Genomic DNA, 17,964 nt, shown 5'->3' with positions numbered 1-17,964 from the left:
AAATTAGAAGACGTATTGTCAGAACCGATGAAAAAAAGTCATGCATGGAATTATTTTTTAAAAAGGGAAATTACCAAAATCATGGAAAGAAGCTTTTATCACTCTGATACCCAAACAAGGAATGGATCCAACGGTAATTAAATTATAGACCAGTATAATTTATTAAATAATGATTACAAAATATTTGCTGACATCATAGCCAAGAGATTAAAAAGATTACTTAACGAAATCATACATAAAGACCAAGCAGGCTTTCTACCAGGCAGATATATGTGCAATAACATAAAAAACATAATAGATATTCGAGAATATTTGGAAACAAGAACTGATAAAAATGTGATGTTGATGCTGGTAGATGCCGAAAAGGCTTTTGACAGCACAACCTGGAACTACATGGGAGGGGGGGGGGGATATAGAGTTTAGAGGACTCAGGGAAAATTTCAGCAGAGGCATCAAGATCAGAGAACAAAACTGATTTTAAATAACAAAATAACAGAAGAATTCAGGATAAGTAAGGGGATCAAGCAAGTCTGCCCTCTGTCACCTCCATTGTTTATTATGGTGCTAGAATCTCTAACGATCACAATAAGGAAAGAGCCAGAAATAAAAGGAATAATAGTAGGAAGGAAATCACATAAAATAAAGGCCTTTGGTTAACAAATAAAAATAATTATTTAAAAACTTGGAAAGAAATTAAAAGGGACTTGGAAATTTGGAGTAGGCTGAAACTATCATTCTGTAGTAGAATATCTGCAGTAAAAATGAACGTGCTTCCCAAAATGATGTTCCTATTCCAAATGATACCAGGGATTGGAGGGACGGGATGCTTCAAATTATGGCAAAAAGACATTTCAAGATTCATTTGGCAGTACAAAAACCTAGAATTAAATATAAATTATCACTAGATAGTAAAAATAGAGGTGGAATGGCACTTCCAGACCTGAATTTATACTATGATTCGGCCTGTCTAAACTGGGTAAAGGAGTAGATGACATTACAGAATGTAGATTTACTGGACTTAGAAGGGTTTCACAATCCTCAATCATATCATAAGAAAGCCTTTATATAGAGTATGGGAAAAATACAAAGAATTACTAGAACCCAAATCCCCTTGGTGGTTTTCCCCTCTGGAGGCTACAGCAGTCAAAAGGAAGAGCATGGAAATGCTATGGGCCACATATAAGGATCTCTTAAGAGGAAGAATGCAATAAACTGAAACTGAAAAAATATGAGGAAATAAAATGTCACCTGACAGGATGGATTCAATACCATCAGTTGAATGAGGTGTTTAGAATAGAAAATAAAAAAAGGTTTTGCAAGAGAAGGGTCATCACTAGACAAAGAATTAATACAAAACAAGAAAAAAGTAATTTCTAGAATGTATGGAATTCTTTTAGAATGGGAGGTTAAAGATGCCCATGATTACGTGGACCTAGGCAAAAATATTCAATTGTCGGCATGGGAAAAATTATGAAATGAGATTCATGGCTTGTGACTCAATAAAGGAAAATTTTCTCAAGATGTTTATAGGTGGTATATAACACCTACCAAAATATCCAAAATGTATAAAACAAAATCTAAAATGTGCTGGAGGTGTAATCAATCAGAGGGGACGCTACTTCATATGTGGTGGACCTGCAACAAAATTAAGAGCTTCTGGGACACAGTATATGAGGAGTATATGAGGAGTTTAAAAAATATTTAAACAAATTTTGTAAAAAAAACACAAACAAAACAAAACAGAAGCATTGAGCAGAGTAGATTCAGACATCACAAATGAAAATAAAATAATATTCCTTTACACAACATCTGCAGCAAGAATACTAACTGCAAAAAAAAACTGGAAAAGTGAAACAGTACCAACAAAAAAAGAGTGGCAAGAGAGATTATTTGATTACCTTGAGTTGGCAAAATTGATGGACAGTCTAAACAAAATTAGGGTACAGTTTAAACAAAAATTTCAAAAAGAGTGGGGAAAGTACAGAGATTATTTTTTATAAAACAAACAAACAGTGCCCTCAAATTAAAACCTGGACTTGCTTCGAATAATTTTTGCAAAACAAAATATGGTTTACATATACAACATATGGAGAAGGGTAGAAAAGACGAAATGAGAAAGAAACAAGTTTCAAGTTTAGAATCAGACCTGCATTGAGGGGGAATGAAGTCTACTAGAATGGAATAAGAATTAATGATTGGCTAACATAGGTCCGCATGCAGATACAGTACTTGCAGATATATAGGTATATGTTTTTCATTTATTTTGTGTTTTCTTTTGTAGTTTGTTTCCAAGTGTCATGTGTGTATGTGCTGTAATAATGTTAATAAAAAGCATTTACCAAAAAAAGGGGGGTGGAGAAGACCATGTATGCCATCTTGAATTCCTTAGAAGAAAGGTGGGATACAAATGTAACGATAAATGAAGTAATACTAAGACATGGAGACCCAGCCAGGTGTCTGCCTTACAATGCAGCTATGGGAGAAGGGAGCATTTCCAGGAGAGAATTAGCAGGCAGGATGGAGTATGCATCATTCTTCCTTGCACACCATTTCTGGAACACACTGTAAATTCTTTCCCCCAAGCAGACATAGAAGACCAAACCCAGCAAGGGTATATTTTCAGGAGAGACTGAGTAAGGGAGAAATGGATGAAGCACCCCACCCCAGCCATAGCTCCCAATTCTTGCAACAAATTTCCACAGCTCCCATTAACTTGGCAGATGTCAGCCTGGGAATTGACTTGGAATTTCGCCTTAATTTGAACATTTTGATTGTATTTAGTTAAATGTATATGCCCCATCTTTTGCACTGATAAACCTCCAAAGGATCCAGCTTCAACCCGATAATAAAAACTGAGGTAAATGAGAACTTTCACTGTTACTCTTCAAACTTGTCTCTGCTGGAACAAAAACCCTGGAGTTGAGTTTTGCAGCCTTAATGAGGATGTCACCCTCCCTTTCGGAACTGGCTTTTGACAGCAAGTACATTCCTGGGAGCAGAAAATAGCTGGGCCTTGTGTTGATATGCAACAGTGACACCATATGGCAGAAAAGTAAATATAGGATGGAATTAGTTTACTGAGCATCAGTACTGTGTAGACCTTGGCTATAAAAGAAGGTGAACAAAAATACAGTGAACTTTCCTTTCTGGAGAGAGAGAGAGAGAGAGAGAGAGAGAGAGAGAGAGAGAGAGAGAGAGAGAGAGAAGGGTAAAATACTTCAGCAAACTGGAATTTTATATAGAAAGGGAATTGTTTCTCACAGGTTATCTGAAAGGGGAAGGAGGAAGGTTGCAAAAGAGAATATCAGAAAAATATTTCCTATTATTATCAGTCTTCCTTCATGCTATATGACAGCAACAAAGCTCAAATGATTCTTTATCTCTTCCCATTATGTATAACCCAAATATCTTCAAACAAACAAAGATCCATCCTACAGTCCCTTAAACACAAATTTGTAGTGAAGTAAGCATTACATGGGGACGCAGGTGGCGCTGTGGGTTAAAGCCTCAGCGCCTAGGACTTGCCGATCGAAAGGTCGGCGGTTCGAATCCCTGCGGCGGGGTGCGCTCCCGCTGCTCAGTCCCAGCGCCTGCCAACCTAGCAGTTCGAAAGCACCTCCGGGTGCAAGTAGATAAATAGGGACCGCTTACCAGCGGGAAGGTAAATGGCGTTTCCGTGTGCGGCTCTGGCTCGCCAGAGCAGCGATGTCACGCTGGCCACGTGACCCGGAAGTGTCTCCGGACAGCGCTGGCCCCTGGCCTCTTAAGTGAGATGGGCGCACAACCCCAGAGTCTGTCAAGACTGGCCCGTATGGGCAGGGGTACCTTTACCTTTACCTTAAGCATTACATACTAGCCTCCAGGACTTTTTATATAGGTTTTGCTGCAGCAATCTAACCAATTTAACTCAATTGAACTGAGTTTCTGAGTAGAAGTGTATAGGAAGAGACCAGCTCAGTCTAAGCAGCTTCCTTTGTGCCTAACATTGCTGTAACTCAGCAGTGAGCATAGAAGCAAACTCCTAAGGGCCAAGGTCCCTTCGCTCCCCCCTAAAATATTTCAGGGGGCTGCCCCCCCCCCCGTTGATGGAAATTGTCATTCAAATGGTGTGCATACACTGCACCTTGTGATTGATTATGCGGGGCAGGACTTACCTGGACTTACTCCTCCAGGTATTCAAGTTGGCACACCTGGCAGTAAGGCAGAACAATAACCAGTCAAGGTAAAGCAAGTGAAAAGAAACAGGTTGGTTTTTAACCCTTTACTAAAGACCCATAAAATTGGGATCAGTCAGAGCATCGTTCCAAAGTCATGGAGTTCCAAAGTTGTGGAGCTACTGTGGCAAATGGGTTTGATGATGATATGGGAAGAAAAAACAGCAAGTTATAATCAGATTCATTATCTACACCCCAAAGGAAAGAAATTGTTTAGATAAGTCTAGAGCTTTTGGCATAAAATACTTTGGAGAAGAGTGGAACTTCCAGTGGTTTTTGGAAAAGGAAAGCCAATTGTTTGCTTGCAATTCAACTTACAGGTGTGTCAAACTGCAGTCTCATTAACTGTGTTAGGAGTGTGTGTAAGTTTTTGCAGGGAGGACCCTGCAATATACCTGTTTTTTATTTTTTTCAAACTGCTGCTAGTTGGAAGGTAAAGATTACTACTTTAAACTATGCCTCTTCCAGTTGAACAGATAATTAAAAGTAAATAAGTCGCAATGCCACAATCTGATGATACTTTAATTCGCAGTAGTCAGGTAGTCAGGGAACTAAAGCTGCACTTCCTGTTCAATGACATGTTGTGCCTTAACAGTCAGAACAAAGCCATCTACATTCTGATAGGAGATGGGGGAGCAACCACCATGTCTTCCAAAAGAAAGTCATGGACTATGCTTTTTTAAAAAAGGGGGGGCTTTCCCAGTGGTGTAGCATGGGTTGTCAGCACCCGGGGCAAGGCAAGTAATTTGCGCCCCCTAAATCGTGGATTTGTGCCCCCTAACCCGTGGATTTGTGCCCCTAACCCTAACCCCCAGATGTTGCGCCCGTGCGGCCGGCCCCCCTGCACCCCCACGCTATGCCACTGGGCTTTCCCTCTTATATTTGCCATCATGTGCACATTGACTTGAAAGTAAACCTTACTGAGCTCCATGGGACTTAGTTTTGAAATAAATTCAAAGGGTGACTTCATTTTAGTCCTGTCAAAGAACTGATGTAGTAAGGGGTGGTGCAGGGTTGGACTAGACAGAGGAAGACCCAGGTGTAGCTCCCCACTCAGCCACCCTGAGTTTCTCTCTCAGACTTGCCAGAGGGTGTTTTCCTTTTTGGAGGGTGGCCCTGAAAACAAAAGCCCTATGAGGAATTGTTGAAGGAGTTTGGTATGTCCAGCCTGAAGAGGAGGAGATTGAGAGGAGATATGATGGCCATCTTCAACTATTTCACATGGAAGATGGAGCAAGCTTGTTTTCTGCTCCAGAGGGGACAACCCAAACCAATGGATTCAAATGACAAGAAGGAAATTCCGACTAACAGTAGGATAACTTCCTGCTGGTAGCAGCTGTCAACCCTTGGAGGGTGGTAGGCTCTCCTTCATTGGAGGTTTTCAAGCAGAGGTCTGGCAGCCGTCTTTCAGGGATGCTTTGGTTGAGATTCTTGCATTACAGGGGTTTGGACTAGGTGACCCTCAGAGTCCCTCCCAACTCTCCAAGTTACTCTCATTCTATGAATCTTCAGGTAAGGCTAAAAGAATTTCCCTGTCTGAAACCACTGAGGGTCAGTGTAGACAATGCACACTCAGGAGTGCTCTGATGGTGTTTCCTGCTTGGCAGGGGGTTGGACTTGATGGCCCTGGTGGTCTCTTCCAACTCTATGATTCTATGATTCTAATGCAGTGCTAGATGGAGCCAAGGTCTACTCTGCATAAGTCAGCTTCCCGTTTTCCCACTTTCACCAGGCTTATGCTGTTAGGGAGTTCATGGCAGAGAAGAGACTGAAACCAGGAACTTTGTCACTCACAGCTTGTTCTCAAAACTCCCTGCTACAGGAAACGCCAAGAGAATACATCTCCCCAAACAACAAATATTTGGATCACAGCATTTTAATACAAAAGAGACTAGATTGTTTCTTATAGGGAAAAAAGGACTGGTGCTTTATTTCATGGACAAAGACACACTCAGAAAACTGCATCTGGCCCAAAGCATTAACGAACAGCAATTAGTTTGTGGTTGAGAGCATGGAAGCCAAAGAAAGACTCTTATCTTAATTTTCTCGGGAGCACAATCACAAATCATGGTTGGAGACAATCTTGCTTCTCAGACCTAATTGGCTGATGGTTTAATTCATCAGGCCAGGCAGTTGACAATTCCGCACATGATAATTTATGAAAGCAAACCAAGTGGGGTTGAGGGGGCAGGAAGCCTGCAATGCAACTTGAAGATATCTTGGAAGTTTAACCTCTGGGAAACCAAGAAGTATTAAATTAAGCAAGAGGAAGGAAGCCTGCTGCTCTCCAGAAGGAAGCACTGCAGCTCCCATAATCCCTGACCACTGACCATGCTGGCCAGAGGAGGAGACTGGAAATGGGAGACCAGCTACATCTGGAGGGCCAAATGTTATTCTCCACACTTGCATTACACAGTATTCTGTTACTAAATTCTACACAAAATAGATCATTTCCCCTTCTACAAAACCATCTAGTTTCCCAGGAATATTGGTATTGTATTTCTGAGCCTTGTGCTTTCATTGCTCAGACTTTCTTTCCCTCAGTTATAACAAACTCGATGATGATGTTCAGCTGCTTTATACAAAAGGGGGGATCCAAAACAACTTGATAAGATAAAATACAAGAAATAAAAGCAAATTAAAACCAGAAAAACTTAGAACAATGAATAATACAAAATACATAAAATACCCACCCCGTGAGAAGATGAGCACCACCAAAGGCCTGAGTAAACAAAAATGTCTTAGCCTGGCACCTAAAGACTGACAAATACCTATGGAAATATGTATTAACAGACACATTTAAATAGTGATGTGTCTACTCAGAAGTAGGCCCCACTGCACAGTTAGAAATTTATATTTAAATACTATTTAAATGTATGTTTTGTGCAGATGTTTTCAAAACTGCAGGTTCACACAGAAATGGGACAGAACTGATTTATGGGTGGAAGCCAGCAAATGTGGTGTGGAGGGTCACAGATAGATTCGTTTGCCCACCCTTAATTCCAGGGCCTTGTTCAGTTGCAGTCTTCAAGGGCAATCCCATATAATGCACAGTGGTACCTCGGATTACAAACACTTTGGGTTACAGACTCTGCTAATCCAGAAGGAGTACCTTGGGTTAAGAACTTTACCTCAGGATGAGAACAGAAATCGCACATAGGCAGCGCGGCGGCAGCGGGAGGCCCCATTAGCTAAAGTGGTACCTCAGGTTAAGAACAATTTCAGGTTAAGAACGGAGCTCCAGATCAAATTAAGTTCTTAACCAGAGGTACCACTGTACTTTGCAGTATTCCAATCCAGAAGCCACAGATGGCGGTTGCTTAGTCTGCACCCTCACATCGTGATCTGTGTATCTGAATACAAATGGACAGGTATGGTATGGAGCCATGGAGTGTGACAACCCACTTTCGACAAGGCAAATGAAAGGGCTTATGAGTAAATAACATGTCAGCCCCTAGAGAGAGTGAGAATTCACTCTTGGTTATGTTTTATGAGACAGTGACAGATCACCAGTCACATTTCACAACTGACTCTTTCCATTTTTCATGCCTGCTGGTTTCAGATTCAATTTGGTTGTCATGCTGGGATATGAATCAAAAGTACCCTGATCGCTACATCGTAAGCACATTTGGTGATGTGAAGGGAGGAGCCGGCCTTCCTCCAGGAAAATGCAAAGATCAGCTCCAGGAGGTGATGCTTGTGGCCTTCTTTAGTGGCTTGTGGGACTTGTTGAATCCTGTCACAGTTCTCGATGGCTACAGCTCTGCTTGGCACCACAGTTCAAGAAGGACACTGACAAACTGGAACGTGTCCAGAGGAGGGCAACCAAAATGGTCAAAGGCCTGGAAATGATGCCTTATGAGGAACGGCTAAGGGAGCTGGGCATGTTTAGCCTGGAGAAGAGGAGGTTAAGGGGTGATATGATAGCCATGTTCAAATCTATAAAAGGATGTCACATAGAGGAGGGAGAAAGGTTGTTTTCAGCTGCTCCAGAGAAGCGGACACGGAGCAATGGATCCAAACTACAAGAAAGAAGATTCCACCTAAACATTAGGAAGAACTTCCTGACAGTAAGAGCTGTTTGACAGTGGAATTTGCTGCCAAGGAGTGTGGTGGAGTCTCCTTCTTTGGAGGTCTTTAAGCAGAGGCTTGACAACCATGTGTCAGGAGTGCTCTGATGGTGTCTCCTGCTTGGCAGGGGGTTGGACTCGATGGCCCTTGTGGTCTCTTCCAACTCTATGATTCTATTCCTTGCTGAACAGCCTTGCAGTGCTGTGCTTTACATCAGTCCTGGCACCTGGCGCTAGTTGGAACAGTTAAGGTCACGCCTTGTTAAACATGCAAATTGCAAACAAAATTAAAAAGGATCTCTCGCACTCTCTCCTTCAGCCTTTCACAAAATTGCTCATGTCCTCTGGCTCAGGGCCATTGTCAGCCTAAGTAGTTGTTTAATAATAGATGGTTTTTGAAGCCTGCCGTCGTTCCTGCAAGTGGACATGAGAAAGAGAGGTGGAGGGGAGAGAAAGAGTGACTATCACAGCTTCATCTGTCATACCGAAGCCCATAGGGAATCCATTCTGAATTTCTATATGCCTTGTCTGAATTAGGCTACACAAGTGACATGTCGACCTGTGATTCTTCTTAAGGATATCCTCCCCTCCCTTTAAATCAAAAAGCATTATGAGGCTGCAAAACGTAGAAGCCCAGCCAACCCCAAGCCCACCCCTACCCAACTGATTGAAGGCTGGGCTGGGGCGGACGGGGGCTCTGGGCTGGGGATTAGCCTGGTTTAAGACATGCCTTACCTTGAAGTGTCAATTATTACCACAAAGGTAGATGTGAGAAGCTGCTGCTGGCAGAATTTTTCTTTCGATGGGCCAGTCCTACCATGAGGCAAAAGGAGGCAGTCACCTCCACGAAGGAGGATATCCCATCCCCAGAGTCCAAGTGGGATTCAACTGTCAGTCTGGTTGGCTTTTATAGTTGAAATGGAGGGAGGTGCCATCTTCTTGTCTTCCCCAAGCAGCAACATGTCTTAGGCCGCCTCCACTCTCTGCTCACGGATCCTCTTATTATAACCTTTGTCTGCTGGCCCTCCAAAGTGCACCAGCTCACAGCCTTCCCACTCCAGCTATTCCTATTGCACCAGCATTGGACTCATTCTTTATTATTATCCTGTAAAGGAACTCAGAGTGGTGTTTATGGGGGTTTTGCCTCATAAGGACCCTGTGAGGCGGGTTCAGCTGAGAAATGCTGGCCCAAGGCCAATTCGGGGTCTTTAGGGGGAGAGATGTTTGAACCAGAGATATTCCATTTAGTATTCTTCACTGCCTCTCCATGTATAATTTCTGAGGACAAGAAAGGAATCGGAGGTTTCCAGTCCTAAGGAACAGGATCCACTGAAAAGCTAGACTTCCTTCTGAGTAAAATGTATTCAACGGTGCTGTAAAGCACAAGTCATTGTGTCAGGCATTTTAGTCCAGTAAATATATCCAGACAGAAAATCTCTTTCATTCCAAGGGCCACATTTCCTCATGGACAACTTTCTGGAGGCCACATGCCAGTGTAGGGTTGGGCCAAAGGTATAATAATAATGATTTTAAAAAATATTATGTATACCCCACCCATCTGGCTGGGTTTTCCCAGCCACTCTGGGTGGCTTACAGTGTATGTAAAAACATAATAAAAACACCAAGTGTTAAGAACCTCCCACTACAGGACTGCCTTCAGATGTCTTCTAAAAGTTGTATAATTCTTTATTTCCTTGACATCTGAGAGTTCCACAGGGAGGGAGCCACTACCGAGAAGGCCCTCTGCATGGTTCCCTGTAACTTTGCTTCTCACATTGAGGGTTGCATCAATTTGGGCTGCATCAATAGGAGTATAGCATCTAGATCAAGGGAAGTAATAGTGCCACTGTATTCTGCTCCGGTCAGACCTCACCTGGAGTACTGTGTCCAGTTCTGGGCACCACAGTTCAAGAAGGACACTGACAAACTGGAACGTGTCCAGAGGAGGGCAACCAAAATGGTCAAAGGCCTGGAAACGATGCCTTATGAGGAACGGCTAAGGGAGCTGGGCATGTTTAGCCTGGAGAAGAGGAGGTTAAGGGGTGATATGATAGCCATGTTCAAATCTATAAAAGGATGTCACATAGAGGAGGGAGAAAGGTTGTTTTCTGCTGCTCCAGAGAAGCGGACATGGAGCAATGGATCCAAACTACAAGAAAGAAGATTCCACCTAAACATTAGGAAGAACCTCCTGACAGTAAGAGCTGTTCGGCAGTGGAATTTGCTGCCAAGGAGTGTGGTGGAGTCTCCTTCTTTGGAGGTCTTTTAGCAGAGGCTTGACAACCATATGTCAGGAGTGCTCTGATGGCGTTTCCTGCTTGGCAGGGGGTTGGACTCGATGGCCCTTGTGGTCTCTTCCAACTCTATGATTCTATGATTCTAGGGAAACATCATTGGAGGAGGACCTCAGTGTCCAGGCAGGACGATGGAGGTGGAAAAGCTCCTTCGGGCATACAAGGCTGGGGCCACTGGCTTTCAAGGTCAGCACCAACACTTTGAATTGTGCTTGGGAATGTCCTGGGACCCAGTGTAAATCCTTTAGGACCAGTGTTATATGGTCCCAGTCACCAGTCTAGCTGCCACATTCTGGATTAGTTGTAGTTTCTTTGAGTCAGTTTCAAAGGTAGCCCCACATAGAGCACATTGCAGTAGACCAAGCGGAAGATAACCAGAGCATGAACCACTCTGGACCTCCATGGACAGCTGTGAGTCCAAAATGACTCCCAGGCTGTACACCTGGTCCTTCAGGGGCACACTTACCCCATTGAGGACCAGGGAGTCCCCCACACACCCCTGCCTCCCTGTGCCCCAGAAACAATACTTCTGTCTTGTCGGAAGGAGGGCAATAGATGTGACTTCTACACACACACACCACCCTCTGTCCAAATAACCAAAAGGCATTTTCACAGTTCAAGAGCAGACACTAGGAGTGTCTTAATCAGGGTCAGGGAGGGGGTGATCCAGGGAGAGTCATGAGAGCCAGAGAGTCTTGAGGTCGCACGTCTGACCTATGCAGTTGAAAAATAAAAACAGTGAAACCCAAGGCACATATCCATAACTCAAAAATATTGTTTTTGTATTATATTTGTGTGAGAACCACATGACAGAAACGTTTTCACTCAGATTCTAAAATGTCCATAAATGTTTCCATATAAAGATTTTCTAAAGGAATGAGAATTTTTACCCAGTCATCTGGAAGGGTATGTTTAAAGTCTACAAGCCAAGTATAGTTCCCTTTTTATCCTTTATTTTTTTATTCTTGATGTAAATCTTCAACTCTCTCAGTTGGTTACTGTGAAAAAAGCAAGAAATTGAATCCAAAAACTGACAGCTAAGTCCAACAAAATTCTGCTGGTGGAGGCAGGAGAATACTGCAACCATTTTAAAAGATGCATCTTGTACCAAATTTAAGAACATCTAGGGCAGATCTAAAACCAAACTAATAACTTTGCAACATGATTCACAGGCTGCAAAATCTCTCTCTCTCTCTCTCTCTCTCTCTCTCTCTCTCTCTCTCTCACACACACACACACACACACACAGTGGCCAAGTTTGTTGCTGCTTTACGTGGCGGGTGACAAAGAAGGAGTCCTTCTAGGATCAGTATTGGGAGCTGTGCTTTTTAACTTGTTTGTGAGCAATCTGGAGTCTGGGTGAGAAGTCAGGTGGTCAGGTTTGTTGATGATACTAAATGGTTCAGGGTTGTTAAAACAAAAAGGATTCTGCTCAGCTCCAAAAGGACTTCTCTAAACTAAGTGAATAGGAGGCAAAATGGCAGATGCAATTCAGCATAAGTGATGGATGTGGGGGCAAAAAACCCAATACTTTCACATATATGCTCAGGGTGTGTAAACTTTCTGTTATGACTTTGGGGTCATAGCAGAAAGCTCAATGAAGGTGTTGACCCACTTTGCGGCAGTTCTGAAAACAGCAAATTCCATGCTAGGAATCATTAGAAAAGGAATTGAACATAAAATTGCCACTGTCAGAATGGGGTTATACAACTCTATAGTGATACCACACTTGGAACATGAGGTACAGAATATGATAGAGTTGGAAAAGGTTCAGAAAAGGGCAACCAAAATGTTTAAAGAGAGAAGATGGCAGCGCCCTGGAGGAAAGCGGGACACAACCTCATTAGGAAACTACTAAATTTGATAGAACACAGCAAAACAACCAACTCTCCACTGACAGTCATGTCTCCAGATATCCTTAAAGCCTTTGATTGTATGGAATGGAAATACTTAATAGAAGTATTAACCAGCATGAAATTCGGCCCTAACTTCCTAGATATCCTTAAACAAATTTACTCTATGGCTTCAGCAAAAATCAGAATGAATAATCAACTATGCAATAGAATGAAAGATCATTCTCCCCACTCTCCCCTCTCTTTCCCCCAACCGCATAATGCATATGATAACGGTATCTTATACTGAATGTAAACCAACTTTTTCAGACTCTGAATTGAAAGTGGAGACTCTATATGTAGTTTTCTTTGTTTCTTTGTTTGCTTGTTACATGAGAAAATCTTTAAGAAAAACTAATTTTTAAATGCCAAAATGTTTAAAGAGTTAGTGCAACCTCCCTTTGAGGTCGCAACATTTCAGGCTTCTTGATTTAGGGAAAAAAGTTGCTTAAGGGAAGACATGATAGAGGTGAGTTTATGCATGGTGTGGAGGAAGGAAATAGGGACCCCCTCCCTCTCTCATAACACTGGAATCCATTGCCATCCAGGGAAGCTGAATGTTGAAAGATTTCGGAGAGACTAACTGGAATTGTTATTCACACAGTGCACTGTTGGAACTATGTGAAGAAGCACCTTCTCTCATCTGTACTGAATCTTCCAATGGGGGTGCAAAAATTCTGCTGCTCCCCAGCATCTGCCACCCGGGGCTGCTCCTTCACCCTGCCCAACTGTAGGACTGGCCCATCTCATGACTTCATGAAGAGGCAGGATTCAAACTGTGCTGACATTATTAACCACAAAAGACAACTCACAGGATGGGATGTTTGTTCAATTTATTTCCCCCCCCCCCCAATAATAAAAAATAAATTAGTCATACGAAAAAATATCAAACTTTTTCCCCATTGGAGAAAGTGTATACAAATATGAAAAAGATGCTGTACAGAACTGGTTCAGGTGCATTGCTGGTGATATATTCCTGAACTAGTACTTAAGTATTTTTAAACTTATACATCTCCCACTTTTTCTTTAAAAAAATCCATTTGTAGAAGTGGATTATTAACCATGAATTAAAGAAAACATTAACTATTGATTTACAGTACAATACTTTTATATATGTCAGTATGGTATAAAACTCTAGGCCAGAGACTGGTTAGTATTGCCAAAAGAGCTGGACATAAATGTCAATGGCATATATAAATAAATCCACTTTTAGTCCCTTATTGTAAAACAAATGAACAAACAAATTCATATTCTAAATAATAGAACTATTTTGATGCAGTGGCTTATTCCATATAGACACAGCTTAGAATACATTTTTTCCTATAAACATCTTGTATTTACAAATATAAAAAATAAGTTATAACAAAGTATATCCTTCCTTGTTTCAGACAGGCTGGGTTAATTTCAGGTGTGTGGCGATCTGGGCAATTCTCCACTGCGTGGGCAGACCTGGCCGTGTTATGTATGTGCCTGTTGACTGAAGATGAGCCAACGCTCCGTCCTGCCTGGGCTCAGACTGGCCCAGAAAGAGCAGATCTTTTTTCTCCCCAAAGTCAGAAATGGCTCTGCTGGTCCCTGAGGCAATCTGAACTGATTTAGGATCTGGGTAGGCAGGATGGAGATGGGAGAGGGTGGGATTCTTCTTCCCCTCGGATTGAATCATAGCTGAACAAGAACTTGGGTTCATAACATTCTCCTTCTTTTTGAGGTGAGCATTGCAAGCCCCACAAGGCTAATATTTCCAGGCTAAGAAATACAAGTCTTGGTGCCATCTCTACCACCGACAACTTCTTTTGGCGTCTACACCAAAAGAGCAAAGCAGCTGTTAGGTTGCATCAGGGGTAATCAACACGGTGCCTCCAGATGTTGCTGGAGAACAATTCCCTTTGTCCCTCACTGTTGGCCAGGGTGGCTGAGGCTGATGGATGTTGAATTTCAACAGTCATCTGGTGGACACCACATTGACCTACAGCACACTGGTTCTGTCATGGGCATGTCTGAACATTGAATACAGACCTCTAAACACTCTTTCCCATCACTGCTAATAGGAAGAAATGAGTATTACTGAACAGCAGCAAAAGGAAGAGGGATACGTCATGCACTTGAGCCGGGGTAGTCCACAAGGGGTGCCCTCCAGATGTTTTAGACTACAACTCCTATCAGCCACAGCCAATACATGGCCAATGGACAGGGATAATGGGAGTTGGAGGCCACCATGTTGTTTACCCTTTTACTAGTATTACACATGAAATATGTAGGTTGCTCTAGCTGTGATGGCTTACAGTGGCCACATCACCAAAGAAAGGAATATAGATCAGAAAAAAGAATGTTTAAAACACATGCTTATTTACTACAGATCAGCTGGGGTACACATGTGGGGAACATTCTTTAGGGCTGTTGGGATCTGGGTCTTTACGATACAACCTTCCCCTGCTCTTCAGTCCTAATGGTGTTTGTCTTTTAAGACAGCTAAGATAAAATGAATGATGAGTCAAATGTTGGGTGGGTGGCCAGCTAAATGAAGCTCGAATCACTAGGAAGGAAGGACGATACAATTTCCAGTCAAGTCAGATTTTGCGCACAGAGTGGAGAATGCACTATCTTGTCCTTTGCCTCAGGCAACAAAATGGATTAGAACACTCTTGAGAAGCAATGACAAAATGGCTGCCATGTGGGGATAGGGGTGGAATAACACAGAATTCCTGGCACTTCCAAAAGAGCAGAAAATGAGTTGGGGCCACAACATGGCCCCTGATCAGTGAGAAAAAGGTACCTGCTTCACTGTTCTCACATGCAAAGAGAAGTTCTTAGTGATTCTCCTGGGTGGAGAATGGATTGGAAGAGGATGGGTGTCCATTGCTAGCATCCAATGAAATGTGGGTATGGTTGGGGGGGTTGGGGGGCAGGCTCAATGCAGGACAGGCTGAGTCAATGCAAACAGGTACTGACTATGAAGAATGAACATTTTCTCATGCAATGTGGATTTTTGAGAGGATATATACTGAGACCTTTTGCAGGCACCATAGGAGGTATTGGTCAGCACACTGCTCCCTGTGGGCACTGTGTTGGTGACCCCTGACTCAGAAGGAGGCCACCTGAGGTGCAGAGCATTAAAAGTAAATGCACAGGTTGAATGTCATCAAATGCATCATCCCAAAAGACGAGACAAATTTTTTATAATAACTTTATATGCTGATTTATCTGTATGTATAGATGCAGATTTAGAAACAATTACTATAATTCAAATAGAAACACAATACATCCCATCATACTAGGGACAGTGACTAGGGGGCCTGTGTGTTTGCTTAGTCACCTGACTGGGTGTCGATGGGCAACTTGGATGCCCCATGTGCTCTCCCTTCTGATGGCCATCGTTAAACCAGATTTCAAACAGAGGCTGGTCCTCTGAAAAGCAGAGAATGTGGCCACCTTAGCTGCCAGCCGGAGAAGGCAATGGATGTGCTGGGTGGAGAAAGAGTCTGACCAGGTATAAGGCAGCTTTCTGAGTTTATTTTTAAGTGATCACAGGACAGATTAATTGTAGTGGAGGGAGACCGTCTAGTAATCGCTGCCATCATGAAATTGGTTGGGTGCATCCTTTTTGACTTTGCCACACATCAAGATAGCCAGTATTCAACAACTATTGGCATTTGCCAACACCCACAAAGAAAGCGACACAAAGGTAGGCTGCTGTGTTCATCCATGGGGCAGGGGACCCTGAACAAGGACAGCAACATAATCACCATTATTGGGACCAACAGTGTGTATGTGTCACAAACAATGAGCTAGCCTTCAAATTTCAGAGCTTTCCTCAGGAATGATGCAAATTACTAAAAAAAAAAGGGAAGTGGTTGAAGAGAGAGAAATATGTATGTTGCGCTTATAGCATTGTGGGCTGGATCCTTTGAGGGAATTGGGGCAGCACTGCCCGTCTGCCCTTTATGCAATGCTGTGGTTTTGGGGATGTTTTAATTTATTTATTTATTACAAAAAAGGCCTGACTGATTATATGTAATTTTATATGCAAAATTATGTGCAAAATTTTAAAATACATGTATTATACATATAAAAGTGTCAAGCCCCAATGTGGCACTTTATTAGTGCAGCATAATTTTATAAGCACTAATACAAAAGTATTTCTGTATAGTTATATGCATTCTTGTATGTATCTGTTTGAGAGCTGGTTGCTTTGGGAAACCTGGAGCGTATATGTATAGAAAATCATACATATAATAATGCATATAATCATTTATTCGAATAATGAACATGATGTGTGAGCATAGCTCATTTTTTAAGCAGAACTGTTTTTTTTTTAAAAAAAATGCCATCCCTGGTTTCATCCTGGTGGGAATCATTTATTATGTCCAAGCAGGAACAAGAAGCTCCAACATTTTTATTAGGTGTCATAGAAGTATTATGTAAAGGAAAATGGTCCTGAGGAAGAGTTTGATGCCAGTCAAGCTCAATGTTCTGGGATTTTCTCAGTACAGTCCTATGCATTAGAAGTAAGTTCTGCTGAGTTCAGCGGGGCTTCCTTCCAGGCACAGGACTGCTGCCTTCATTGACCCCTACTGTCCCTGCATGGATTATTAGTTGACTCTGCCTGAGACAGTTCCTTACATCTCCCAAGATGGGCTTTTGCTTGGCTGTGCTTAATGATGTTTGGAAAAACCCAGTTTTACAGTGTACATTTCCAAAAGGCTTCCTATACAGTGTGCTAGTGATATCACAGAAGCATGCACACCCTCAAGGGGTGCGCCAGTATGGGAAACCTCTCTTTTTAAAAGGTAGGCTCTGTTTCAGTCCAAGCAGCCACAAATGACTGGGCAGAAGTCCAGCGATGCCAGCGATGGAGCCGTGGTTATCTGCGCCCCAGAAACCCAGACTGCCTGTTGGCCACTCTCAAGCACGAAGCGCAACACGCTGTTTTGTAATATGTGTAGACACACAGCCGGGCTTGCACGACAACGTTGCAGTTGTAATATTTGTCTTTGCAGTTTTCATCTGGAAAGGACAAAATAATTCCTTAAACAGGCAATGGCTAAGGGGTTACCTTGTGCCACAGGAACTTGTGCACCGACTGAGACCAGCAGGGAAGTCTCTCCTCCAGGTCCTGCATCATCCCCAGGATGGCTTGAGCTCCTTTCAATAATAGCACCTCAATCAGTCTTCACCAACCCAGTGCCTTTCAGATGCTTTGGACTTCACAGTGGCCATGACGTTTAGTATGAAATTCTCACAGTAAACACATTTTCTATATGCAGTTTTGATTAATTTTAGAAAGCAATTGTCCTTGACGTAATGCATTTTTGTATGGTTTTTGCATCAATCGACCAATTCAGTTGGCAGAACTGGCACTACTGCAGGGCCCACATAATGCCCATTCTGTATTGGTAAGAACTCGGCTGTTTAGTGTGGCAGCACCTGCCCTTTGGGACTCCCTGTCTAGGAAGAGCAAGCAGGAGCCTCCACTATCTTCTTTTGGGCACCTGGA

The 17,964-nt window shown here is 42.6% G+C and overlaps 1 protein-coding gene and 1 long non-coding RNA gene across 4 annotated transcripts in view; one reads left to right on the top strand and one right to left on the bottom strand.

Moving 5' to 3' along the window:
- LOC309356399 overlaps positions 1-17,964 on the top strand; it is a 522,017-nt gene that overhangs the window by 72,931 nt on the left and 431,122 nt on the right. The gene's annotated exons all lie outside the window — the stretch shown is intronic.
- THSD4 (thrombospondin type 1 domain containing 4) overlaps positions 16,860-17,964 on the bottom strand; it is a 385,092-nt gene continuing 383,987 nt past the window's right edge. For all 3 annotated transcript variants that reach the window (XM_081887620.1, XM_081887619.1, XM_081887621.1), the window contains one exon: positions 16,860-17,474. In XM_081887620.1, the coding sequence (XP_081743746.1) occupies positions 17,332-17,474 (143 nt within the window). In that variant the 3' untranslated portion in view covers positions 16,860-17,331. The remainder of the gene's footprint in view (positions 17,475-17,964) is intronic.

Source organism: Podarcis melisellensis (assembly GCF_964234715.1).
Source record: "Podarcis melisellensis genome assembly, chromosome: 14".
Lineage (NCBI taxonomy): Eukaryota > Metazoa > Chordata > Lepidosauria > Squamata > Lacertidae > Podarcis > Podarcis melisellensis.
Note: the sequence above shows the minus strand (reverse complement) of the source record. Positions and strands in the feature narration are given on the sequence as shown.